The 25,608-nt window shown below is 48.1% G+C and overlaps 2 protein-coding genes across 6 annotated transcripts in view; both read left to right on the forward strand.

The window, feature by feature from the left end:
* Positions 1 to 9,888, forward strand: part of HMGXB4 (HMG-box containing 4) — a 30,133-nt gene extending 20,245 nt beyond the window's left edge. For 2 of the 3 annotated variants that reach the window (XM_088025319.1, XM_028088597.2), the window contains 5 exons: positions 124 to 188; positions 1,184 to 1,289; positions 1,946 to 2,115; positions 7,173 to 7,295; positions 7,784 to 9,887. In XM_088025319.1, coding sequence (XP_087881445.1) covers positions 124 to 188; positions 1,184 to 1,289; positions 1,946 to 2,115; positions 7,173 to 7,295; positions 7,784 to 7,828 — 509 coding nt within the window. In that variant the 3' untranslated portion in view covers positions 7,829 to 9,887. Of the gene's footprint in view, positions 1 to 123; positions 189 to 1,183; positions 1,290 to 1,945; positions 2,116 to 7,172; positions 7,296 to 7,783 lie in introns of all 3 variants that reach the window. The other variant, XM_028088596.2, reaches the window with a different exon arrangement.
* Positions 9,889 to 12,783: 2,895 nt separating this feature from the next.
* The window catches only part of TOM1 (target of myb1 membrane trafficking protein), a 39,086-nt gene continuing 26,261 nt past the window's right edge, over positions 12,784 to 25,608 (forward strand). For 2 of the 3 annotated variants that reach the window (XM_088025320.1, XM_028088582.2), the window contains exon 1: positions 12,784 to 13,034. In XM_088025320.1, coding sequence (XP_087881446.1) covers positions 12,983 to 13,034 — 52 coding nt within the window. In that variant the 5' untranslated portion in view covers positions 12,784 to 12,982. The remainder of the gene's footprint in view (positions 13,035 to 25,608) is intronic. The other variant, XM_028088583.2, reaches the window with a different exon arrangement.

Consider the following 25,608-nt stretch of genomic DNA (forward strand, 5'->3'; position numbering starts at 1 on the left):
AGAACCTTGTGCTATTTAAATCTGAGTGGAAAATCCTTTTTCTAGTTTTTGCTCTTCTCAATCTTCTCTTTGGTTTATAGTCAAGCCTTTACTGTGTTATGTTTTTTTACTCTTTTATGCCAGATTTTGGGGAACTTAGTAAAAAACTGGCTGAGGTGTGGAAGCAATTGCCAGAAAAGGACAAACTGGTGAGTACACTTCCTTACAAACACAGTTTCCATTGCTTTATGCCTTCCAAAATGTGTCATTCTCCTATAGCCCATCCAGCCAATAGTGAAAACAGCGGGGGGAAAAAAAAATCACAAATCAATAGAAAATGGTTTTGCAGAGGGCGTTAACACTGGCTGGTGCCAGTTTACTCTAGTGAGGATTCAGCTACAGGAAGGCTATCTTTTCTAGCCTCATCTAGTAATTTTCCAGCAACCTTACATTGGAGCCAAAAGACGACCTAACTTGGGCAGTGATTAAGGGTGAAAAGAGAGTCTAAAATCAGCCCTTTCCTGCAAACAGCAACTAGTGAGACCAGATCTGAGAATGGAGAGAGGTCACCTGCCTCCTGATTACTGCCAACCATAAAAATATGGGCTGTGCTCACTAGGTGAGCTGGTTGCAGGTCATCCTCCTCATCGGCTATTACCAAATAATGTACCCCACTGTCAACAAACCAGGAAGGCAAAGGTAACTAATCCTATCGGAATCATTCCCAGTCACTCTCCAATCAGGTGATGTGAAGGTGGTCTGGGAATTCATCTGGGTGAAATGAAAATATTTGTCACCCAGGTTAGGTTATTTTTTGTTCCCATTCCTGTGTCATTGTCATCCTCTGATTGGCGTTGCCAACCAGGAGGTCAAAAGACCTGTTTGAACCCCATGGACAGCGTACTGAGCCACATGTTTACCCCATGATTTTACATTTCGACCTTCGCGTGATCTCAAAATCCATGCCGAGACCTGCCTGTTAGCGCAGAGAAACATTTAGAGTCCACTGCTAAGATATCACAGTAGTCAGCGTCTGAGGCCTGCCTGTTCAGTAACTTTCAGCTTCTTAGTTGCCGTCCAGCCCCTGCCCTCCCCCCTCCAGGCTTCCCTTTTTTTCCTTCACTCTCCTCTCCCATAACTGCTTTCCCTTTTATGTCTTGTCGTTTCATTTATCATAATTTATTTGGTCCTGATCTGACTGCAGATTTGGAAGCAAAAAGCTCAGTATCTGCAACACAAACAGAACAAAGCAGAAGCTACAACTGTGAAAAGAAAAGCATCCTGCTCAGAAGTCCCTGTGAAAGTGAAAGGTAGTGATTGCGACCCTCTCTTCCCTAGAGCGTTGTGAATCTTGTTTCCTTACTAGGAATCGGGAGAGCAGTCTGTTCAGAAGCGGATCTTGATACCCAGATGTTATGACCGAATATTGCAGGTTGCAAAAAAAATTTAGAAAATGTAAATCAGAAGTCAGCAAACTTTCTGTAAAGGGCCAGAGTAAATACTTTAGGTCTTGTTGTCCATACCACACTCTGTGTCACATATTCTTTATTTTTTCTACAACCATTTAAAAATGTAAAGCCAGGGTCGCCTGGTGGTTCAGTTGGTTAAACATCTGCCTTCGGCTCAGGTCATGATCCCAGGGTCCTGGAGTCGAGTCCCGCATCGGGCTCCCTGCTCGGCGGAGAGCCTGCTTCTCCCTCTCTCTCTCTGCCTGCCTCTCTGCCTGTTTGTGCTCTCTCTCTGTCAAATAAATGAATGAAATCTTTAAAAAATAAAAATAAAAATGTAAAGCCATTCTTAGCTCACGGGCTATACAAAAACAAGTCATGGGCCAGATATGGCCCACAGTCCATAGTTTTGCTAATGCCTGGTATAGCTCATAAAAGGGGGAAAAGCAGGAAGAACATTTTTGTGGTGTTCCAGGCCATAGACAAGCTTTATCTCTCCATTTCATCTCTGTTCTCAGCTTCCTCTGCAGGAGTACTGTCACCCCAAAAGAAATCCCCGCCCACTACCTTGCTGTTGCCGTCCTCTCCAGCCAAAGCCCCTGAGACAGAGCCCATTGATGTCGCTGCTCATCTACAGCTGCTGGGAGAGTCCCTAAGCCTCATCGGACACCGCCTGCAGGAAACTGAGGTGAGTATAACTAACTGTCAGCATAGCTGGTTTCTGGTAGGATGTGAGTCCATGTACTCCTTCCACGTGCATCCATTGAGCAACTACTGCTGTGTGCTAGAATGTGCCAGGTGCTCAGAAGAGAGTGACAAAGAAGATATATGCTAGTAAAAACGTCTAGAGATTTGGAATCTTCCTACTGGCTCTCAAAGTTTACGCTTACACCATCCTATTGAACAATGGCGCAAAAAGGAGTTAGAATCTCCTATAACTTTTTTTCCTAGTTTTTATTGAGATACAGTCGACATATGATCCTGTAACTCGTTTTGATTTTTTTTTAAATGACATGGGAAAAATGAATATAAATCCCATGGAAGTTTTATTCACTTGTACTTCTAAGATGGTTGAATTTTTCTGCACATTTCCAGTAAGGTCTCAGAGAGACAGAGTAAACTGTATAGGGGATTAAGAGTGCCTCTACTTCTTTGAAAATAGGTAGCAAGGGGCACCTGGGTGGCACAGTTGGTTAAGAGTCTGACTCTTGGTTTCGGCTCAGGTTGTGATCTCGGGGTCTGAAATCGAGCCCCACATTGGACTCCACGCTGAATGCAGATTCTCCTTAAAACTTTCTCTCCTTCTCCCTCTGCCCCTTCCCCCGCCCCCCTGGCCCACATGCTCTCTCTCATGCTCTCTAAAATAAATAAATAAATCTTTAAAAAAAAAAAGAAAGAAAGAAAAGAAAATAGGTAACAAATAGGGAAATTGAGATTCTCAAGCTCTTCATTACTCCACGTTGAATTATACAGCACTGTGTGCCCTGGGGAGATCTTTGTCCTTTTAAGCTTCAGTTTCAAAATCACTTAACCTGCAAAGCTGTCATGTTCCATTTCTATTACCATATTCAGTTTCTAATCATATTGCCCCCCTGGCTAACACAATAGTGTAGTATTTCAGTTTTCCACTGGGTCCTAATAGGACATTCCAGCAAGTAAATCAGTCTCAGCTGCTAAAGCCGTTTCTAAGCTGAGAAATCAGTGTAGGAATATAAAACTATTCACTTGTTTCTCTGTGGAAGTCGAATCATTACTCAACAAATAAAATGGCAAAAGCCACAAAAGATGAAGGTTATCCAGGTTTTTTGACTAATTTCAATAACTTTGCAGATATCAAAACAACTAGGGTATTTTCATATAGACCCAGATATTTAAATAGATATAGATATTTCCAGAGTAAAATATTCTGGGATCCTTATTTATTTTTCATATTTAGTGATTCTTCGTTTCCTGAAAAGTTAGAAGTAAAAATGATTTGTTTTATGCCCCTCCCATATGCCACACTTCCCCTGATATTTCCATTTAGTTGAGCAAATATTTGTTGAGTACCTAGACATTCTAAAACTTGGGGGAGTAGAAAATCTGATGCTCTTCCTGATGGTTTCCTGCTGATATCATTAGGAAACTTCGAGTCTCATTGGAAAGGTAGAGCGTATATATAATCTGCAACTAAAAGAAGCCGGCCTCTGTGAGCAGCTGCTTGGAGAGAGTCACACATACATGTGACCAGAAAAGGGAAAGACTTGCACAGGTTTTCCAGCCACTTTATTTTATGTAACAAATGGTCTTATCGAGATCTAATTCACACACCATAAAGTTCACCTTTTCAAACTGTAGGATTTAGCGGTTTTCAGTATATTCACAGAATCGTGGCCCCATCACTACCTAATTCTAGAACATTTTCGTTACTCCCAAAAGAAACTCTGTACACATTAGCATAATTCTCCATCCCCCTCCAGGCCGCTTTTTCCCAGACTTCAGTCACTTGCGTATATCTTCACGATTTTGCAATTTCCTTGCACCACTCACACTGTTATTTACCTTATATTTTTATTTGAATAAATCTATCCATGCTTTCACAATGATATCCTTGATGTCACAAATCTGATATTCTAATATTTTTCTAATATAGTACATCACAATGGGTACATCAAATAATTAAATGTACACCTATATGCCACCTGAAATTGCATACTATGCTTTAAGGAACATTGATTTCTACAAGTCACTCATTTATAGATTGGATACCAGGAGCCTAATAAAATTAAGTGACTATTACAAGTCGACACACCGTGGCAGAGCCCAGCATGCGTTGCTCCTAACCCTGTCTCCCTCTTTGCTCTGTGCTCGCTGATGCAGTGAGAGTAGCTAGAGAACAAAGAGAGTTAGTGGGAGTCAGGAGAGGTTTTGTCAAAGGGAGGTACTCTTCCAGCAGGGCCTGAAAGGGTCTGGAGGGTTTTGTCTCGTGGAGACTTTGGAGAGAGACCTTCCAAAACCAGAAAATGGTGCACATCCCTGTTTCTCGACTTCGCAGTCTTCTGCAGAGATGGATGAAAGGAGCCCCGCTGGGGCCGTGGACCCCACTCCCACTTTAACCAGATCTTCTAGCTGTTTTATATATTGGGATTCCATATCAGGGTTTCTTTTAAGTTTTTTTTTAAATTCCAGTTAATTGGGACGCCTGGGTGGCTCAGTTGGTTAAGCGTCTGCCTTCGGCTCAGGTCATGACCCGGGGTCCTGGGATCAAGCCCTGCATCGGGCTTGTTGCTCAGCAGGGAGCCTGCTTCTCCCTCTGCCTGTCACTCCCCCTGCTTATGCTCTCTCTCTCTCGCTCTCTCTCTCTCTCTCTCTCTGACAAATAAATAAAACCTTTTAAAACAATTAAAAATTAAAAAAAATAAATTCCAGTTAGTTACCATACAGTGTAATAGAAGTTTCAGGTGTACCATATCGTGATTCAACACTTCATACCTCACCTGGTGCTCATCACAACAAATGCACTCCTGAGCCCCCATCACCTATTTCACCCATCCCCCTGCCCACTTCCCTTTTGGTGACCATCAGTTCTCTATAGTTAAGAGTCTGTTTCTTGGTTTGCGTCTCTCTCTCTCTCTCTCTCTCTCTCTCTCTCTCTCTCTCTCTCTCTCTCTCTCTCTCTCTCTCTCTCTCTCTTTTAAGGATTTCATATATTTGAGAGAGCACGAGCGAGAGGGGCAGAAGGAGAGGGAGAGAGAATCTCAAGCAGACTCCACACTGAGTGCGGTGCCCCGACATGGGGCTCGACCTCAGGACCCTGAGATCTCAACCTGAGCCGAAACCAAGAGTTGGACATTCAACCAACTGAGCCACCTAGGCGCCCCATCTTTCTCTTTTTGTTTTCCCATTGCTTGTTTGTTTTGTTTCTTCAACATCAGGCTTTGTTTGAAAAAAAGGGTTTTACTGCTAAAATGATGAAAATCTAGAACATCCAACATGTAAGGTGGAGGAAGGCTGAAAATTAAGGCCGTAGCCCAAATTACAGAAGGCCTTGGACGCTCTCAAATGTTTATACTCTGCTATGGAGGAACTACGGGGATTTTTTTTTTTTTTTTTTTGAGTGGGGAGGGATGTGATCAGAGCTTGCATTTGGTTTTCTCTGGAAATATCTTCTCTTTCAGATTGGGAGTGAAAAGAGACCAGAACTGGGGAGACGTTATGTAACAGTAATGCAGTCCAGAAATGACAAAGATTTTAATTAATTCAACAAATATTTATGGAGGGCTTACTGTGTGCAGAACAGCAGCAGTTCTTGAGAGAATATAAAAAGGAATAGGACATGATTCCTGCCCTCAAGTTGTTTATAATTCATTAGGAGAGTCAGATATAAAATATTAGCTATAATTAACTATAGGGCAAAAGTAATGGAATAATACTATTAATTGCTAACTGGTTGACTGCTGCCTCAGCCAGCTTTGGTTCAGGTGCTTCCTGTGGATTCTTTCATGTAATTCATACTGCAGCTACATGGGGCGGAATTTGTGTTCCCCCTCTCCTACAGAAGAAAAAAACAGATTAAGTAACTTGCTCTGGAGTTCAGCCCCAAGTGCTAAAACAGAGGCTTGAATTTGGGGGCACGACCTTGAGGTCCAGGCTAATCTTGACCCCTTGCTGCACCACCTCCCTTGGGAGGAGGAGAGGGAAGCCTCCTTAGGATAGGGGGAAAAAAGAGTCAGCGATGGCAAGGCCTTGAGACTGGATAGTCGTGTGAGGGGTGGTGACTTTAGCAGAGAAGGGATTCTAGGAGGAGAGGAGGTGATTTCTCTTTACAGCATGTTGAGATCTGGAAACACAGTGAGAGACCTAGCAGGCAGACAGAAATGCCGTTTGGGAGACGAAGATTTTGGTAATCATGAGAAGAACTACTGATACTTTTTGAGCACTTACCATGTAACTGGGACCATCCCAAATACCTTATAGCTTTTATTTCCCTTAATCCCCTCTGCATAGGCTCGTTTACAGCACAGCATAGGAAGCATCTTGCCCCAGGACAGAAGCAGTGAGTGGGGGACCCAGCAGTCCTGAGCCCAGAGCTCATTCTCTGAAGGACTGTGCTGTGCTGTCTCCCTAGATGGCATAGTACCCCAGTGCTTCTAGGTAAAGCAGATGATACCAGAGCTGGGCAGGTGCACTGGCAGCAAGCAGTCTTATTTCTTATCTATTTGAATCACAGAGAGAGACATTATGAATTGTGCAAGATGTTAAAATTTGACATGAACTCAATTCACTTCTTTCTGAGAGTTAACAGTTCAACCCAGAAAAGTGGTATCGTCAGCTATCAAAAAGCCACGTAGGTGGAAAAGTACACGTATGTGTGTGTCACATGTTAGTTGGGTAGGGCTGTAGAACTCTCATAGTTACCACATTTGAGCTATACTCATGGAGTTCATAAGAAAAGTACTTTTGCACACACGACCTCCACAAATCTTCCCAGGAGCTCTCCGGGGTAGGTTAGTCTAGGTGACTGACCTTAGGTCGCACAGAGGGTAAGGTGGGTTGGGAATATAGAAAAGGAACCTGGGAATGTACTGTAGAAGTTTTCTTTTTAAACAACTTACAGAGTTTTCACAGCAGATACCTTCCCATTTCTGCTGCAAGTTGCAGAGAAGTGGCAAGACGTCAAGAACAGTGTGAGGGAAGCAGCCAGAATGTGGAGGGGGCGTGTCAGGAGTGGGACTCGAGTCACAACCCTTACTGCTCTCCTTTCAGGGCATGGTGGCCGTGTCCGGCAGCTTGTCAGTGCTTCTGGATTCCATTATCTGTGCGCTTGGCCCCTTGGCCTGTCTGACCACACAACTACCTGAACTGAACGGCTGTCCCAAGCAGGTCTTGGTGAGTTTTCCTTGGATTTTTTCAACCAGACCCCTCGGGAGCCGCAGAGGTCCTGCCTTAATGAGCTCTGTCGAGCCCAGGCTCATAAGGCTTCCTGGCAAATGGTTCTCCCTCTGTCTCTTGGCCCACAAACATGGTACCGTATTGCTGAGCACAGGCCATGCCTTCAGGGCAGCTAGAAATCCTGCCATTTCCCTAAACAGTCCTTTGGAGGGAAGCCTTCTCGCCCTGGAGGGGCTGCAACGCCTCTGTGGCCTAGTTGCTCTTCTACACACAAAGAAAGTACAGGAGTCTTCTGCCTTTTCTCCGAGGATTAATGGGAAGAGCCAGCAGAGAGGCTCCTAGCAGAGCAGACAGCAGGGTGCGGCTCCCGCTGCTTTCTCTAACTCCCAGTTTCCTTTCTCATCTCTTGCCTCTGAACAAAGAAATAGGTCTCGGGGACCTAAGGTCAAGTACCCTTCAGCTGAACCTTTTCCCTTGTTTTGCAGTCAAACACACTAGACAACATTGCTTACATCATGCCTGGACTGTGACAGCAAGGCGTCCCGGGACAGAGACCTTATCCTCCCCCATTGCCGGTTTGTGTATATATGACTGTTCCAGATCCCTTCACTGGCCTCCAGGTGTAGGTTTTAAATTTTTATATATATACATATATATATATATATAATGTACAATATATACATAGGACTGCAACTACTTTGCTTTTAATAATTTTATGAAATGGCAAAGGTTTAGCCAAGAAGAAACCTTGGCATGAATATGGGCTTGGGATTCTTTTTTCTCCTGTGGTGGATAAATCTGCCTTAAAAATCAATGTAACTTGGGGGCTGGGGGCTTGTTCTGGGTGCCAAGGGCATCTCTTTATGGACAGCTAAAATGTGATTTTTTCCAAACTCAGTTGTACCTCCAGACCCATCACTGACCATTTGCCTTACCTGTCTTACTGTCGGAAATGTAATAGGAAAGATTATGGGAAGATGCTAGTTGACTGAACGTACAAAGCCTTTCAACTTAAGTGACCTAGATAGGAAGTGATGAAATCGTTCCCATCGTACAGTTACTGCAGTGGCTTAGGTGAACTTCGTAGGGGGTTCATTCCCATTCCTGCTATACAGGTGTCCGTGTCTCAAAATTTCTTGTAATCATCGGTACCATTAGCAGCCTCAGTAGGGGCCAAGGAGTTACGTGAGCCCCAGCAGCATAAAACACCTTGGAGAGGGTAAAGCTGCTATTGCACAAGTTGAATTGCATATATTGTGAGCTGACCCAGAATATTCCATCTACAGAACTAATTGCTGATATCTTCCATCGGCAGCATTAGCTCAGTCACTGAGTCCTCAAAGGTTTTGCTGCTTAGTTGCCTGATGGTTGGGGAAGATGAACTTTGCCCAGCATGATTCTTGGGTTCATCCTGTTGGCTCCCCTGGTGGGCAGATAGATACCCAGTGTTCTGCATTCCACACATAAGTGAATTGCAAAAGAAAGTACTAGATTCTCATGTAGGTTTATTTATGTGAGCGTGTGAATGTGTTTTAATTATGTGTATTTAACTCTTTAAAATCTCTTAGATTTTAATTTATCCTGTAAATTTCTGTATATATAATTTAATAACAAAAGCCTCCACCAGCAACAGCATGTGGAAGATACAGATTTGTCATTTCTTCCCTCCTTCTTTCCTCTGGTCTCCTCTGAGAACTCCAAAGCATCTACATTTTAAGGTATTGTGCCTCAAAAAGGAATAATTATGTCGGGATTCTAATTCTTTATAATTCAATAATGTCAAGAAAGCAAAGTTAAAAGGAATGTTACCATTCCCAGCTGCCCACTTTTCCAAAGAACCAGACTTTTGCTTCCCAGTTCCAAAGAAGACAGTGAGCACTTCAGGGTTGTTTTTCAATCTGGTGTGAGATTCCCTGCCAAAACCAAGCTCCGGGGTAACTGTGCTTTCTTCCCCTGGCCTAGACGGAGCACTACAGCATCAAAGTAGATCTTTGAGGACCGTGCAGCCAGCCTGCATCTGACTTAATCCCTTCCCTTCTCCCCACCAGTGTGGTCACAGGGCTTTGTTTCCTGATGGTACTCTGGCTGCTGATCAGCCCTCAGCTCAGAGCAGTTGTGAAGTTTAATTGGGGAAACAGAAGGAAACGGGTATGTTTGGGAACCAAAATCAAGAAGAGCCGAAATCTGGGTTTGATTTCATGTGTTAGACCCTGTGCCACGCCTCATCCGTACCCATGGAAGTTTCCTGTTTGACACAGGGTATATCAACAAGGGGCCTTGAAGACACGGATTAGTACGGAAGAAGTCAATCCTACCCTTGTCATTTGTGCACATTAATGAAATCCTGATGAGGACCTGCTTTTTGTTTGTTTTCCTTTAAAACCCAACCCTATTGTATTTGTATTTAAATTTGTACACATTTGTATAATAATCTGTACCTTGTGGTATTTGGTACTACTAGAGGAAAAACTTTGGATTCAGACCTTCTTGCAGTTTTTATATCATTGTTTTATTTTGTTTTTTAAATAAATTCTAGCGGTTTGATCCAAATCCCATTACAGTTGTATAAAGAAATAAAATTTTGTACTTATATTATTAAAAATCACATTTTTAATATTTTTAGTCCGGTCTCAGGTATCTTTTCCCTGTTCCTGACCAAGTTGCTATGAAATTCTAAAACCTGTCATTTTCCACCTATATCCCACCATGATTTTCTTAAAAAGAAAAATCTGGACTAGAGGCCAAGTTTCTGATCTTAGCCGTTTTCCTAACATACATCTTGCTCTGTCTCTATTAACTTTTACATTGTAGAGTCTCGTGTTCTCTCTCTTGCAAACTAAAAACCAGTGACTCTGATAAGAGAAGCTCTATTCACTGATAAATGAAAGTGTATGTACACCACAGTGTTGGCCTAACACAGGAAAATAGCAGTCGTGTATTAAGGGTCACATCTGAACCATGTGCTTAGACATGATATATTTCATGCTGTTGTCAGTCCTCTCCTGACTAAATGAGTGATGTTGGATAGGTCACTTAGTCCTTATGGGCATCTGAAGTCCCACCAGTAAAGAAGTGTTAAGGTCACTCCCACCCCCAAGCCTGCGGCCAGCCAGCCTGACATGAGTGTCTAGTAACACTGTGAACATTTAATATATGGAGACCTGACCTCTCAAGGTAAAAATTTCAGTGCAAACCCAAGGTGTTACTAGTCAGAAATGGTGGACTATTCGATCAATGGGAAGGCTGACCTCTTAGGGAGAGGCTACAAGAAAGAGACCAAGACTGCTGAGTGACTAGGAAAGAGCGATTTGCATGTTTTCTCTCTCTTAATCCTCCCACGAGCCTTATGAGTGTTACCCCCTTTACAAATGAGACAGATGCAGAAAAGTGCTCTTCCTTGGGTCACACAGCTAGTAAATGGCAAAGCCAGAAGCAGCACATGGGCACAGCTGACCCAGGGCCTAGGCTCTCTTCTGCCCCAAACCACATTCACAGTCGGATTGTGTATGGAATCCATCAGAATCCTTCTCTGTTATCGACAGTCCTGAGCAAATGAGATCATAGGAAGACTACCCAAGACTTTTCCATCGTTCAAATGTCTGCTTGTCCTGGCTGGCTTTTACTAGACAGGCCTCACTTTTCTTGTCATACTATTGTCTTTCAACTTTGGAGGTAGAGGATCTTGATTTTTGTCTAAAAGGACTTGAAGGATATAACAGGTTACATCCCATTTAAGCAATATGTCAGTCTTAGGGACATATTTGCCCTCAAGAAGGCATTTGATATCAATATTACTAAAATACTTAAAAAATTAAAACACTGTTTACTAAATGAGTTTGTTCCTTGTTAGCAAACACTTAAAAAAATAAGCTGGGGACACCTGGGTGGCTCAGTCAGTTAAGCGCCTACCTTCGGCTCAGGTCATGATCCCAGGGTCCTGGGATCGAGTCCCACATCCGGCTCCCTGCTCAGCGGGGAGTCTGCTTCTCCCTCTCCCTCTGCCCTTCCCCCCTGCTCGTGTTCTATGTCAAATAAATAAATAAAATCTTAAAAAAAAAATACGTTCTCAGGACTCTGAGAACAAGAGTCACATGCTCTACCAACTGAGCCAGCCAGGTGCCCCTTAACAATCACTAGTTTGTTTGGTTTTTTTTAATGTTTTATTTATTTATTCATGAAAGAGAGAGAGAGGCAGAGGGGGGTCTGCTTGTCCCTCTCCCTCTACCCCTCCCCCCACCCGTGTTCTGTCTCTCAAATAAAATCTTTGAAAATAAATTTTCATATATTAGTCACCACGCTAGACAACAGTGGTGAGCAAAGTAGACAGTATCCCAGCCCTCACAGAGTAGCTAGACTAGTGGGGAGAAGGGCATTTATGAATAGGTCTCATGAGCATTATTAAAACACTTCAAAGAGCAGGAGTACAAGACTTCCATAAAGTTCTTACACTGTACAGTAAAGTTATCAGCCCCTGTGGCTGCTCAAACAAGATAACATAAGGAAGTGATTAAGTTTTAATTTAGGTTCTCCATCATCCTAAGTTTGTACAATTTACTAGCCTAATTAAAATCACAATTACTGTGATCAATTAAATATGAAAGCCACCCTGCAGTAGCCCAGACTACCAAAGCAGTGGTTATTGTATCTTTTGGACTACATATGATTAAAACAAACAAACAAACAAACAAACGTAATAGGTCAGATCTGATCTAATGTGTGGGTGAAATACCTAAAACCTGGTACATAGGAAGGCTGAAGAAGATATTAGAATCCTAGAACTAGGAAGGGCCTTTGAGTCTTAAAATTTTTAACTTGGGGTCTACTACTGTACTTCGGGGACCCCAGAAAGTCCCTGAAGTTAAATTGTATCTCTGCCCTTTTTTCTTCCGAAAGATTGGTGGTGTTCTTCAAGTTCTCAAAGGAGCCTGTGACCTAAAAAAAAAAGAAAGGTGTACAGTCTTTGATCTAATTCCAGCATCCGGAAAAAATGGAAGCTCGCTGTCTGAATCACACAGTAAATGGTAGAGATGAGTCCCGGGCCCCACTAATGACTACATCTGGGTGCTTTCTGCCACTCTGGGCTCTAGCCCATTCCTCGCTGCAGGTCACTGAGTTGGTTCTGTCAAGGGATAGCAATCCCCTGGTGCTGCCTTCCAATTTGAGATAAGCGAATGTGGGCTGCAAGCAGCGTACATCTTGCCACAGGGAGGCCTGGACATCAGATAGGAAGAGCTCTATCAGGGCAGGGAGACAACAGGCCAGAGATGCTGTCAACCCCAGCGACGGGGGCGTAGTCTAGTGAGGTCACTAGGGTGAGAACTGGTCTGAGCTTGCTGTGTAACCTTACCCAAGTCATTTCCCTGCTCTGCGACCGTTTGACAGCAGCACCCTTAAAAAAAAGCTGGGGCGTGGCTTGGAGAGGCCTCGCCCCCAGATCCGCCCAGCCCTACATCGTGCGCGATGTCCGCAGACGCCGAGTGAGTGGCAGGGAGGTCATCGCCCTCCGACTCCCGGCATCCGACCCTCCACGCCAGGGGCGGGGCCTGTGGCCGCGCTCGACTCCCTACGCCCCGCCTCCACGGACGCCTCCTCGCGGACCGTCCGGCACGTCACGTGACGGGTCGGCGTCGCTGGCGGTTGCTGTCAGCTGATTCCCCGGGTTGGTGGCTGGGGCAGCCGCGGCGATGGACTTTCTTCTGGGGAATCCGTTCAGCTCTCCGGTGGGACAGCGCATCGGTGAGTCCCCGGAGCCCCGCCTAGCCCCGCCGCAGGGCCCCGCACCCGGTCTCGGTCCCCCGGGGCCCCTCCAGATCCCAAGCCACCCTCTGGAGGGAGGCTGGGAGGGGAACGAGGCTGGCGTGTCTCTCCCCGACCTGGCCCCGCCCAGCCTCCCGCCTACCTTGATTGACAAAAGCCATGGTCCATTAGAAAGGCTCGACTTGTGATGGATGCCTACGTCAGCCAATAGCTAAAGAGAGAGCGCGGGTCCGGGCGGCCGCGGCTCAGCCAATGTGTGGCTGCTGGGGTCGGTGAATCCGGGGAGAAAGTTTGGGGGTGGAAGGGGCTGCGTGGTTTTACCGTTTTGGGGCCCCGGCCTGTCTCCTTCGTCGCCTCCCCAGCCCGGGGCGTGGCGCCTAGGCTCTTGCCTACTCCCTCCTGGCTCGCCGCGCTCTCGGGACACGGATACCGGAGAAGGGCTATAAGTCCCTTCTCTCAGGACCAGGAGACCGGGGCTTGGCGTCTGGGCGGGCGACTTGTGGGGACGGGGCCAGGCAACCCTGCTACTCCCGGGGCCGGGCCAGACGCTGGCGAACCTGCCAGACCAGCAGCAGGTCGACCGCACGGTCGCAGACTCCTCGAGCTGGAAGTGATCTCAGGAACTACCTGGTTCCGCCTCCCTCGTTTCTCAGTAGACGGGTGGGCCAAGCACCCTGGCCGGAGGCACAGACTCACTGGGAGCCCAGGTCTCCTGGCTCTCCTGCCCCCTGTTGACGGGAGACTTACTAGCTCTGTGACGTTGCCTCCTCCCTGTAATTAGGGGTATATTAATGGTCCCTGCTTCCGTGGGGTTGTTGTGAAGGTTCAGCTCGTTAATAATTGTAAAGTACTTAGAACCGTGCCTGGCAGGTAGCCCTGCTATATAAAAGAAAGTGGTAAAATTTATCCGCATTGTCACTGAGATACCACCAAGTGAGGGTCGGGAATCCCTGGAAATAGCTGGGCGGAGGGTTTCATAGGTGCTCCTTGTTGTGCACCAACAGAGGGAAGAACCACAGGCCCTGGCCCAAACAGCTAACACTTCCCCAGGGGCATTCTGGATGTGCCTCCTCGAATTTGGAAACTGTGGCCAGTACTGTGAAATTCTTCCTTCATCCTCTTGATGGCCTTTAGCATTCAGTCCAGACTGGAAAAATTGGAACGTTTAGACATTCTTTCCTTTCTTACTGTCTTGGAAGCCAAACCTCACTTAACTGTCACCCCAGCTCTATGATGTAATCAGCACCATGGCTGTCTGTGGCCCTTCTGAGGTTTTGTAATCAAATTTGTCCAAGGGGGGTGGGGGGAAGTCCAGGATTTATTTACAGCCAGAAAGCTCCTGGACCAGAGAAGGGGAGGCTGCCCTCTGAGGAGCACCCTCCCGGCTCCTGGCCACGCACACCCCGCAATGAGTCATTGTTTTGGAGCTGAAAAGAGAAAACGGCTCTCCCCTCATCTTTATTTCTCCAACAACAGATACCACTCTTTCATCACATGCCAAGTTGGAGACTTCTTACTTCTTACCTTCAAAGTCAGCCGCATTTTCTGAACCTTTCTAGAAAAGCTCACCTGAGCTCTGGGCCTTAGTTTGTCAAAGAAAACAGCTTCTCTTCTTATCCTGAGGGTTGCCTGTCTGTCACAAGAAATACTCTGCCCAGAGAAAATGCTACTAAGTTATAATAGCTTAGAGCCCAAACCAAATTTTACTACTGAAGGGGTCCTTACACTGGGGGTCTTCTAACTCAGGGTTCTCCTCAGAATTCCCTGGAAGACTTGTTAAAGACAGATGGCTGGGCCCCACCCCCAGAGTTTCTGACTCTAGGTTCTGGAGTGAGCCCTAGAATATGCATTACTAACAAATTCCCAAGAGAGGCTAATGCCACTGGATTGGAAACCACATGTTGAAAAGCTCCATTCTAGCCCATCCCCTTCATTTTACACAGGAGGAGACTCTGACTCACCCAAGCCCCCAGGGAATTGGTAGTGAAGCTGTGATGAACTCCCCAGAACCCATGAAATCATGAAATTTGAACCAAAGCAAAGCTGAAGAGGCTCTAAAAGTAGAATTAAATGAAGAATAGCTGCCATTTGCATAAATGCCGTCAGTATTTTTTTTTTAAAGGAGATGAGTCTTTTTTTTTTTTTTAAGATTTTATTTCAGAGAGTGAGAGAGAGAGCACAAGAGGGGGTAGGGTCAGAGGGAGCAGACTTCCTGCTGAGCAGGCAGCCCAACGTGGGACTCGATCCCAGGACCCTGGGATCATGACCTGAGCCGAAGGGCAGACGCTTAACCGACTGAGCCACCCAGGCGCCTTGCCTTCAGTAGTCCATATGTTTCTTTTAGAGAAAGAGATGGAAGGACTGCTGATTGGCTGTGATTATTGATGACCTAGTAGTTCTATAAGCTGTAGGAGTAAAAGAATCTCCAGGCTGCTGACTCCATCCCCTTTATTGCAAGTAGGGCTCTGTAGAGTTGGCCTCCCTGAGCACAGAGAGTTCCAGTGATGCTCATCAGGGGTGAGTGTCACTCAACTCACAAAGCCCACATCCTCCCACACACCCAAGCACCTTTCTGTTGGCTGCTCCCTCTCCCCGCCGTGCCTGCTCCAGTGTGCATCCTTCAAAGCTCAGGCACTGTCACCTCCTCCCTGAGGCCTTCCCTGACCCCTTTCCTGACCCCTTCAGATCCAGCCATTGCTTTCGTGCCTTTGCATCTCCCCCGCTCCTCAGGCTTCTTCACTCTCTGCCTTTGGGCCCTGAGCCTCCACTTCCTCCTGGCTGGAATGGTGGCTACAAGAGCATCCACCACCTCTCTGGGTGGTGGTGAGAATGAAGCAAGCCGCCCCCCAGCCTCCCTGGGAGTGCCTGGCACATTGTGAGTGTGCGGAAAACATTAGTTCTTGCTGTCCCCACCATTGTCTTTATTATTTCCACCATCGCACACTCACAGAGCACTGTCCCGTTCTGTTAGTACTTGTGCATGTGTGTCCCCCCAGCTAGACTAGACTTCCTGAGAACCAGGACTGGACCCTGCTGGTCAGGACCCTCGGCACCTGGCATGGTCCCGGGCCCATAATAAGAGGGAAGAAAGGAGAAAAAGAAAGTAACATCCTGGGAGCAAATACCATGGGCCACGGACCATGCCTGGTTATTAATATTCATGGTGACGCTGCAAGGTTTTGCTATTTTTTCCATTTCACCAAAAGTAAGTGTGAGGGAACATATCATTTCACAGTTACTTGGGGTCGGGATCCAGACCCAGGTTTCTCTGGCTCAGAGCCCCTGTCCTCTCCTACCCCTCACCACGCTGTATCTGGCCGATCGGTACCTATTTGGAATTTACATTAGTCCAGCCCTCCACGTTCCACAGTTCACGTGAGTCCGTGCCACTGCCAGGTCACTCAGCCTTATCGTTCAGTAGGAGAGCTTCCCAAGTGCAGCAGCCTGTGGCCAGGTCATTAGTACGAGGTGGCATTGACACAGCTCTCTCCTTGCAAGGATTTCAGAACCCTTTCCAGTATCCTCTGAAGACAGATCCTAAGGGTTGTTTCATAGACAGATGTCAGAAGGCGACCCAAGAAGTGCATGGCCCGTTTCTGACTATCAGCCCAGCCCTGGCGCTTTGAGTCAGAGACCCGACTGACTCAGAAAGCACACTGCGCTCGACAGATGCTATCAACATGGGCAGTCCCCGAGGACCAGCTCCCAGGGCTTGGGCTGGAGGTGGTGGCTGCTGGACATGACGGGAGAGCTCCGCGCCTAAGGCTGGGTCCTGGGATGGATGGGAGAGGGGAAGAAGTCAGGCAGAGCTGCCCTTGGGGATCCCCAAAGGCCAAGCCAGGGGAGCCACAGGAAGGAATCATAGAGGGGAGACCCCAGGTGTTAGTAGAGAGAACACCTCGGGCCTTCTGGAGGGCCATTTTGGGAGTGATGGAGCTGGACACTGGCCGCCCAAGCGATGTTGTCGAGGGAACGGCAAGCTGGGAGGCAGGAGACCTGGGCCCAGCTCCAGTTCTGCTCCTACCTATGGCACATGCCCCTCGCCTGTAGCCTGCCTGCAACGTGCTGCCGTTCTCCCTTTCCTTCCAGAGCACTGAGGAGGAGCAGCCAAGGGGACGGAGGAGGACGGGGAAGGGTGGGCCCCAGAGAGAGGAAAGGAACTAACGGCCTCGAGAGGAGTGGTAGAGTGACTCTGCGGACTCGGAGGGCAGAGAGCGATGTCACCAGAGGGGCTCTCAGGGTCAGCACACACAGCCCCAGCCCCTTGCCTCGGTGTTGCTTGTTCTCCACCACTGGAGGGGCACAGGTAGAGGCCGGAGGGCGGGGGGCTGTAAGGAGGATTCCCCCAGTGGCTGCCAAGAAGGACTAGACCAGGATTTGCAAACTTTTTGGAAGGATCCAGAAAGTAAATGTTTACGGCTTTGTGGGCCTGTGGACTCTGTTGTGACTGCTCAGCTCTGCCGCTCTACCAGAAAAGCAGCATAGACCGTGTGTAGGTGAATGGGCAAGACTGTGTTCCAGTCCAGTCCGACTGTTTGTGGGCAGTAAGATGTGAATTTCATATCATTTTCACATGTCATGAAATAATACTCTTTGGATTTGTTTTCAGCCGTTTAAAGATGTGAAAACCATTCTTAGCCTTTGGGCCATACAAAAGCAGACTTAACTGGCACGTGCGTTCATAGTTCGCCGCCCTGGATCAGACCAGCTGGCCAGATGCAGAATGATGGAAGGCAGTGTTCCTCAGAGTGGGGAACCCCACGTCACAGATGTCTGAGGATGCTCCAGCCCTGGGCCTCCCAAGTCTAAATCCCTCCTACTTCCCACAGTGTGCCCTTCGGGGTGTGGGGGGTGGAGGGCTCATGTCATAAAGCTCTGGGTCCCTGCTCTCTCAGTGCTAGAACGAGCTGAGAACCCAAGTCTCTGTCTTGAGGACAACAGGGAATGATGTCTAGAAAGGGCTTTGGGTCAACTGGGGCTGCATAGTAAGGCATCCAGGATGAGCTCTTGAGTCACACCAGATGGTCTGAGTCCTGCTTCAGCCTCCATCAGCTTTGTTACCCTGGGGCGAGTCACATAACCTCCCTGTTCTTCAGTTTCACATCTGTAAAATAAGAATTTTTTACACGTATCACTTGTGGTTGCCATTTTGCTGTGTTGGGAGGTTGCTGTGTTGGGCAGCACACAGCCCAGGGCCTGCCAGATAGTAAGTGTCCGTACCTGTTAGCGGCTGCAGTTTCTTTACTGGTGTTACCCTCATTGCTGGGGCATAGTCTGAATTATGACAGAGCCAAGGTATCAACCCAGGGCTGTGGCTCTGGTGTTGGTCTTGCTGTCCCTGGCGAATGAGCAGTCACTGGCTGGTGGCAGCCACATTCATAGACAGGTCAGGTTTCAGGCTGTGGGGTGGATCCCATTCTTCCTTGGGAATTAAAGCCTTTGCCTGACCCTGCGGATAGAACTGGTGAATAGGTTTTGTTCCCTCACTGAGCTCAAAGAAATAAGAATAAAGTGCCGGATTTCCGCTCTTCTGGTTTTAGAAAAAACAAAAAACAAAACCTTCAGTGTCTTCTAATTAGCCTGGGACCATTGCCCCCCCCGCCCCCCCCCCTGCCGTGAGAAACAGGGATTCAGGACAAGTTAACTCTTTATACCTCCTTACCAAGGAGGTCTCTCTCTAGGCTAGCACTCTGCAGACTTCTGTCCCTCATGCACCACCTTTGTGGTTTATATCTGCCCTGTGCCACCTTTCATTTTATTTTCATAATGTTTTCCTTTTATTGGCTCGCCATTGTTAATATGACCTCATCCTGTGTGATTATATCCATGAAATCATGGAGGAATTCATGTTTGTTTTTCTCTTCCACGTTCAAGTAAAAACACAACTCCAACAATGTCCAAGTTTGCCCATGAGCCCACCTGATGTGATCCTGCGTAGCACCTTCTGGTCACTCCGATGACAGCAGTGTGAATAGGGTCAGAGCTTGGATCCTGCATCAGAAGATCTGGTGTCAGCACCAGCTCTGCCCTTTCCTGGCCCTTTCTGTGCCCCCCAGGCAAGTGACAAAACCTCTGAGAGAGACCCCTGCCTCCGCAAACGGGGAAGGTGGAGGAGGTGGAGGAGGGAAGGGAAGAGCCAGGGACAAGGGAGAGAGGAAAAGAGAACAGAGCCCTCCAGACTGCGTGAGGCTGAGACCCGCAGAATCTCAGAACAAACAGAGGTGTCCCCTGTTCAATGGGAACTTGTTGGCGTTGATGCGGTATAAACCCTGGGGTGGTTAACTTTATGTGTCAACTTGGCCGGGCCATGATATCCACAGATATTTGGTCAAACATTATTCTAGATGTTTCTGTGAAGGTATTTTTCAAATGAGATCAGTAGACTTTGAATAAAGCAGATGATTCTCCATAGTGTGGGTGTGCTTCGTCTGATTAAGTGACGGTTTTGATAGAAGAAAGGTGGCTTCCCCAAATGAGGGAATTCCACCAGCAGACAGCCTTTGGACTCGAGCCTGCTGGCCTGCCCTACAGACTTTGAACTTACCAAGCCTCCACACTCACAGGAGCCAATCCAATAAAATAAATTAATCTCAGCAGGTAAAGAGAGATGAGAGAAAGAAGGACTGAGGGAGGGGAGAGGGTGTCGTCAGTAACATCTTTTACACTCACAAGTTGGAGGGAAAGAGAATGTTACAGGCACCTTGGCCAGCCACATCAAGCCTCTGCTTTCACGGCCTGGGCTCCTCTTACCTGGACAGTTTTACCAAACCCTCCTCCGTGTAACCGAAACTGTTCTTCAGTTAGCTACTAGAGTTAGCTACATCAGCTTTAAAATTGTGGGTTGCAGAAGTAATGCCCTCCTAAGGTATTTTAGAGTTCCTCTTGTGGACTGTGGTTAGAGTGGCAGGAGAGAGGGAGCCAGGGTTTTGAGGAAGGATGGCTCAGCAACTTAGGAAACTGGTAGAACTTTCCATGCTGGGTCTGGAGAGACTTGTTCATTTGGAGTGTAGGCCTCAAGTCAGTTTGCTTGCTGAGAAAAAATGGCTTCTGCATGTATGTGACTTAAAAATCTAATTTGTATGGGGCGCCTGAGTGGCTCAGTTGGATAAGCGTCCTTCTCTGGATCTCCGCTCCAGTCTTGCTCTCAGGGTCATGAGTTCAAGCCCCATGTTGGGCTCCATGCTGGATGTGGAGCCTACTTAAAAAAAATTTAAAAAATCCATTTTGTGGAGTGCTTGAAATTTTCAAATATATTTTTATTGACATTTTTGTAGTCGATAACATTTGTTTTCATGATCGCTGTGTGCTAGGATACAAAGCACTTGAAATGCATTCTCTCGTTTCCTCCTCACACAACCCTGGAAGGTGAATGTTTTCTTTATCCCCATTCTGCAGGGGACAAACTGAGGTACAGAGAGTTCAAGGAATTCATTTCAGGTTGGGGGCTCCTGGCTGGCTCAGTCGGTAGTGCATGCGATGCTTGATCTTGGGGTCATGATTTCAAGCCCCATGTTAGGTGTAGAGTTTACTCAAATAAGTGAATAAATAATTTTTTTTTTTTAAGAAAGGGGAATTCATTCAGGGTCCCACAGCCAGTGAGTCGGGACTTAAAGTGGAATTTGTCTTTGTCCAGATCCCACTCTTCTAACTTTTTCGCCTCATTGCTTCCTCTTAGAATTGGAAGGAGGGTGCTGGGTTTCCCATTGAGTGAAAATGTCTGGGTCCATCTGGAATGATTTTGTTTGTAATGGCTCTTTCTGTAGTTCTCCCCCACCCCCATCATTAGCATATTGCTTTCATCCTCATGCTTGTCACCTGTCCCTGTGTGGCAGGAGGCGCAGGTGAAGGAGCCAGCTGCCCTACCCCTCTTATCAGGGGAGCAGAACCTTCCTCAGGAGCTGGCCAGACCTGCGTCATCAGCCACTTCTGGCTGCAGGGGAGACTGGAAGAGCTAAGTGCTGTGGCCAGTGGAGAATGAGTGCCTTTCACAAGGACAAATTCTGTAGGAGTCAGCTCCACAAGGTGGAATTAATAAATATCTCACGTAGTCACAGAGTGCGTTAATACAAATGCAGTATCCAGCGTGGGCAGGTGAGTGAGTTCCCATGCTGCATTTCCAGAAGGACTGCTGAGCGGGTCTGCTCCCCAGTGGGATCAGTCAGAATGGCAAGGCTCTAGAGATCGTGTCTAGGGTGGCATGGTTGCAGGGACTGAGGACGTTAGTGCAGAGGACAGATTAAGGGGGGACATGGCACTTTTTAAAAATATTCAAAGGAGGGGCGCCTCGGTGGCTCAGTCGGTTAAGCCACTGGCTTTTGATTTTGGCTCAGGTCGTGATCTTAGGGTCGTGAGATCGAGCCCCATGTTGGGCTCCTCGCAGAGGTTACTGGAGATTCTCCCTCTCCTTCCCTCTGCCCCTGCCCCTGCTCAAGCATGTGCACGCTCACTCTCTCTCTAAAACAAATAAATACATCTTTAAAAAAAATACTCGAAGGACTGCCAATTGGGAGAAAGATTAAGATTCTACACAACATCTACTAAGGGATCAATGGAGGCCAAAGGGTGGGAGTATTTCATTTAAATTAAAGTGTTACAGAGGTTTATTATCCTGGTGTGTATGACCTCATCCTTCATTCAGTTAGTTACTCAGCAAACATGTACCACAGGTTTATCAGGGGCCAGGTCCCGTCTGATGTACCGAATTCCTGAGCCATAATAATCTCCACCCTTGAGCTCGCAGCCTAATGGGAGAGACAGAAACAAAGAAATCAATTCTGTAGTTATTTTAACAGCCCCACCAAGCAGAACTTAACAGTTGGGACCTGTGCAAAATGCTGTTGGCCCCAGGAGGGAAGGAGCAGGCCCTTTAGGCGGTCAGGGCAGGCTTCTCATGGTGACCTGACCTTGAGCTGGGCTTAGCAGCATGATTTAAGGTGGGGAGGCAGGGAGGAGCACATTCCTGGAAGGGGGACAAGCTCCCAGCACAGAGCCCTGAAGGAGCAGGACCCGGGGGTGTGGACAGAAGGCCTGAGTCGGGTCTCCACCCCAAGTCCTGCCTGCCAAGCCCCGGTGCAGCCCAGGATAGCTCAGGTCCCACAGCCGAGTTTGGTCTGAAGTTGCAGGGTTGGTTTGTTCAGCAGTGTCTTTAAACACCCAGGGTGGGGCGCCTGGGTGGCTCAGTCGTTAAGCAACTGCCTTCAGCTCAGGTCATGATCCCAGGGTCCTGGGATCGAGCCCTGCATCGGGCTCCCTGCTCAGCGGGAAGCCTGCTTCTCCCTCTCCCACTCCCCCTGCTTGTGTTCCCTCTCTCGCTGTGTCTCTCTCTGTCAAATAAACAAAATCTTGTAAATAAATAAATAAATAAATAAATAAATAAATACCAAGGTGTTTGTCCTGAGCTTGTCACCTCCTGGGCCCAAGCTGCAGGCACCACATTCCCTTGCTAGCCTCCCAGAAGAGAGGAAAAAAGGAGGAGGAGAAAAGGCTTTCTCCTCCCTGAGCTGTGCCTCTGTGTTCCAGAAGGGATGCCTCTCCCCGCCACTGGCCAGCAGACAGCCCTCTTCCCCCCAGGAACCAGAACAGGGTCTCTTGCCCACTTCTGGAGCAGGTGCTGCGAAGGGGACCGGAACTGGCACTCTGGGCGGGGCAGGGAGGACGGCTGCTGGGTAGACTGCACAGTGTCTGCCGCTGTGGGGCTTGGCACGGGTCCGTGCCCGCTTCGAGGACGGGCCATCCTGGGCTGCTGGCATAGTTCCCTCTACCTCAGCAGCCTCGCCTTTCTCCTCCGGCTGCCTCACGCCCCCTGGGATTTTCTCCCTCCCTCAGGTCACTTCTCCCCGGTGCCTGAGACTGACCTGCAAGCCCCTCTTCTCTCTTCTTCCCAACATCCTCCATGACTCATCATTGATTCATTCATTCAGCAAATGCCATTCCTCTCCCAAAAACCTCCTCCCCCGATGCCTTGTGCTCTGTGCTCAGTTCAGACCTTTCCTATTCCCTCTGCAGGTGTTCACCCCTGCCTCCTGGCTCTCCAGCACCCTGAGCTGGCCTCAGTCACGTCACTCTGCTCTGAAAATGTTTGTCCAGCTGTCATCCCTGACCACTTTAGGACCAGGATTCTGTTCTTCATCTTTGCCTCTCTAGCACCTGCCACAGGGCTGGACGAATAATACGGCTCCGAGAATGTTGTGGGAGGGCAGAGAGGAGGATGCGAGGGAGATGGGCGGGAAGAAGGTGTACAGAAAGCAAGTAGAAGGGTGGGTGGGTGGGATAAGGGGCACTAGGCAGGGGATGGAGGCAGATGGTGGATGGGTAGGGAGCAGGGAAGCGAACAGAGGGCGGGTGTTACTTACAGCCGCCCTCTGTAAGTTTATTTGAGAGAGAGAGAGAGAATGAGAGACAGAGAGCACGAGAGGGAAGAGGGTCAGAGGGAGCAGCAGACTCCCCCGCTGCTCGTATCATTTCACTCATAAATATTTCAGTGTATCTCTAAAAGGTAAGGAATTGGATTCTTATTTAAAAACAAACAGGGCGCCTGGGTGGCTCAGTTGGTTAAGCGACTGCCTTCGGCTCAGGTCATGATCCTGGAGTCCCGGGATCGAGTCCCACGTCGGGCTCCCTGCTCAGCGGGGAGTCTGCTTCTCCCTCTGACCCTCTTCCCTCTCGTGCTCTCTGTCTCTCATTCTCTCTCTCTCAAATAAATAAATAAAATCTTTAAATAAATAAATAAATAAATAAAAACAAGCCTTAGCCACAGTACCAGTATATAAAAGTATATAAATGTTTTTTAAAATCCCCAAACAGTAAAGCCTAGAAGGAAGTCCCTGGAGGGATCACTGTGGTTCCTTTGAGTGACATGAGAGGGCGGTGTTTCTGATGGAAAGATGGTGTTCAGTAAATGTGGTCTAAACGGAACATGGCTGCGTACGCCCTTGCTGGGCTAAGGTCTCAAAGAAGGCCTATAGGAGCCAATCGAGCTGATCCGCCATGTCATTGTTTTCTTTATCATGGTCAGCTGACTCCTATTTGCATCTCTCTCCCCTGGGTCTGGAACCTGCCCTAGACTGGGTCGGAGCCTAGGGTGGGACCAGGTCTGCAGGCTGTCACTGGCCTTTAAGGCCATCCCTCACTGCTTACAAGCCACATTTCGTTGAACCTAAGACACCATGGAGAATGAAAAGATAAAAAACTGGCACCTGAGCTCTGGCAGGTCATTGTTTGTAAGAGCCACCCCAATATGAGAGGGGTTCAAAGTGGAAAGGGGGAGGGGAGCTTACAATCTGAGAAACAGTGTGTGGCATCGGGGCAGGTGGGGCGGGGAGGGAGGGGGCAGGTACTCAGAGCGGAACCAGAGCATCAAAGCAGTCTGAGGGCTGTTGGCCTTCCACAAACACTGAACGAGCCTCTACTCTCTGTCCCAGCAGAGGTAAGGCCCTGGTGAGAGAGAGAGGCCCCCGAGAGCTCAGGGCCTGCCCTAGTTGGGTAGAGACGTCCTTGAAGGGCCCGAGCAGAGTGAGAGGCACAGGGGTTCAGAGCCACACGCTCCTGCACTTGCGGGTAGTGGACCTCAGCTGCCCCCCTCCATGGTAGGGACCGAGTGGGGGGAGGTGACCCGAGAGGAGGTCTACTGAGCAGCTTGGACAAGCAGACAGTCAGCGAATGCCAGTCATTTTGCCACTGTTCCTCCCAATGTTACTGTCACCGTGCGGGATGACAGTACAGGTCACAGTGACACAGTCCGCCCAGTTGGCAGATACACTGAGGAGCTGGCACTGGGGTGAGGGCCTTAAAAGATGAGCCGGGATTAGCCGGCTCATTTCCTTCCCTGAGTCGGCACATGCGCTCCCCACTACGTTCTGTACCCCCTGAACACACTGTTTGTTGTCGTCCAGGCACAGAAGGTAGTGGTAACAGTATAGATTTGGTAACCAGACCTCGCTGAGTCTGAATCTCTTGCTCTGCAGTGTGTGAGCTGTGTGACTGTGGGCAAGGTACGGACCTCTCTGTGCTCCTCAGTTATTCATCCTCTTTCTTAAGGGTGTGGTGAGGGGTCAGTGCGAAGTGCTGAGTCCCATAGTTGGTGCTTACTGTCGGGTGAGTACACTGGGGGCGGGGGTTGTCATCATCATCTGTGATGCCGGCGCCAAGCAAAGGGAAGAAAGGCATGCCGGGCAGGAGCCCAGAGGCATGCAAGAACAAGGCCCCAGAGGGAGGGGAGGACAGCCAGCTGTGGCCGAGGTCAGTCCCACATGTCCCTCTCCGCCCTGCAGAGTTCAGGTTTTTGACCCTCAGCCAGTTGAGGGGGTGAAGGGACAATTTTTAGATGGAAGAAAGTACTAGTTGGATTTATGTTTGAAGAGAAGAGTGTGGAGATGACATCCAGGCCCGCAGGAGGTGACAGGGCCTGACTGAGAGCCGCCACAGTGATGACAGAACTGGGGACAACTCAGAGATGCGTTGACCAGCTGGAATTCACAGACTTGGTGGCTGTTTGGACATGCAGGGTGGTGGGGAGAAGGCTCTAGGCTGCTGCCCCCACGGCTGACGTGGGAGC

This window comes from Eumetopias jubatus, unplaced genomic scaffold (genome assembly GCF_037043125.1).
Source record: "Eumetopias jubatus isolate StellerSeaLion01/CBP00866 unplaced genomic scaffold, mEumJub1_p1.0 scaffold_8, whole genome shotgun sequence".
In the NCBI taxonomy this organism is placed as follows: domain Eukaryota; kingdom Metazoa; phylum Chordata; class Mammalia; order Carnivora; family Otariidae; genus Eumetopias; species Eumetopias jubatus.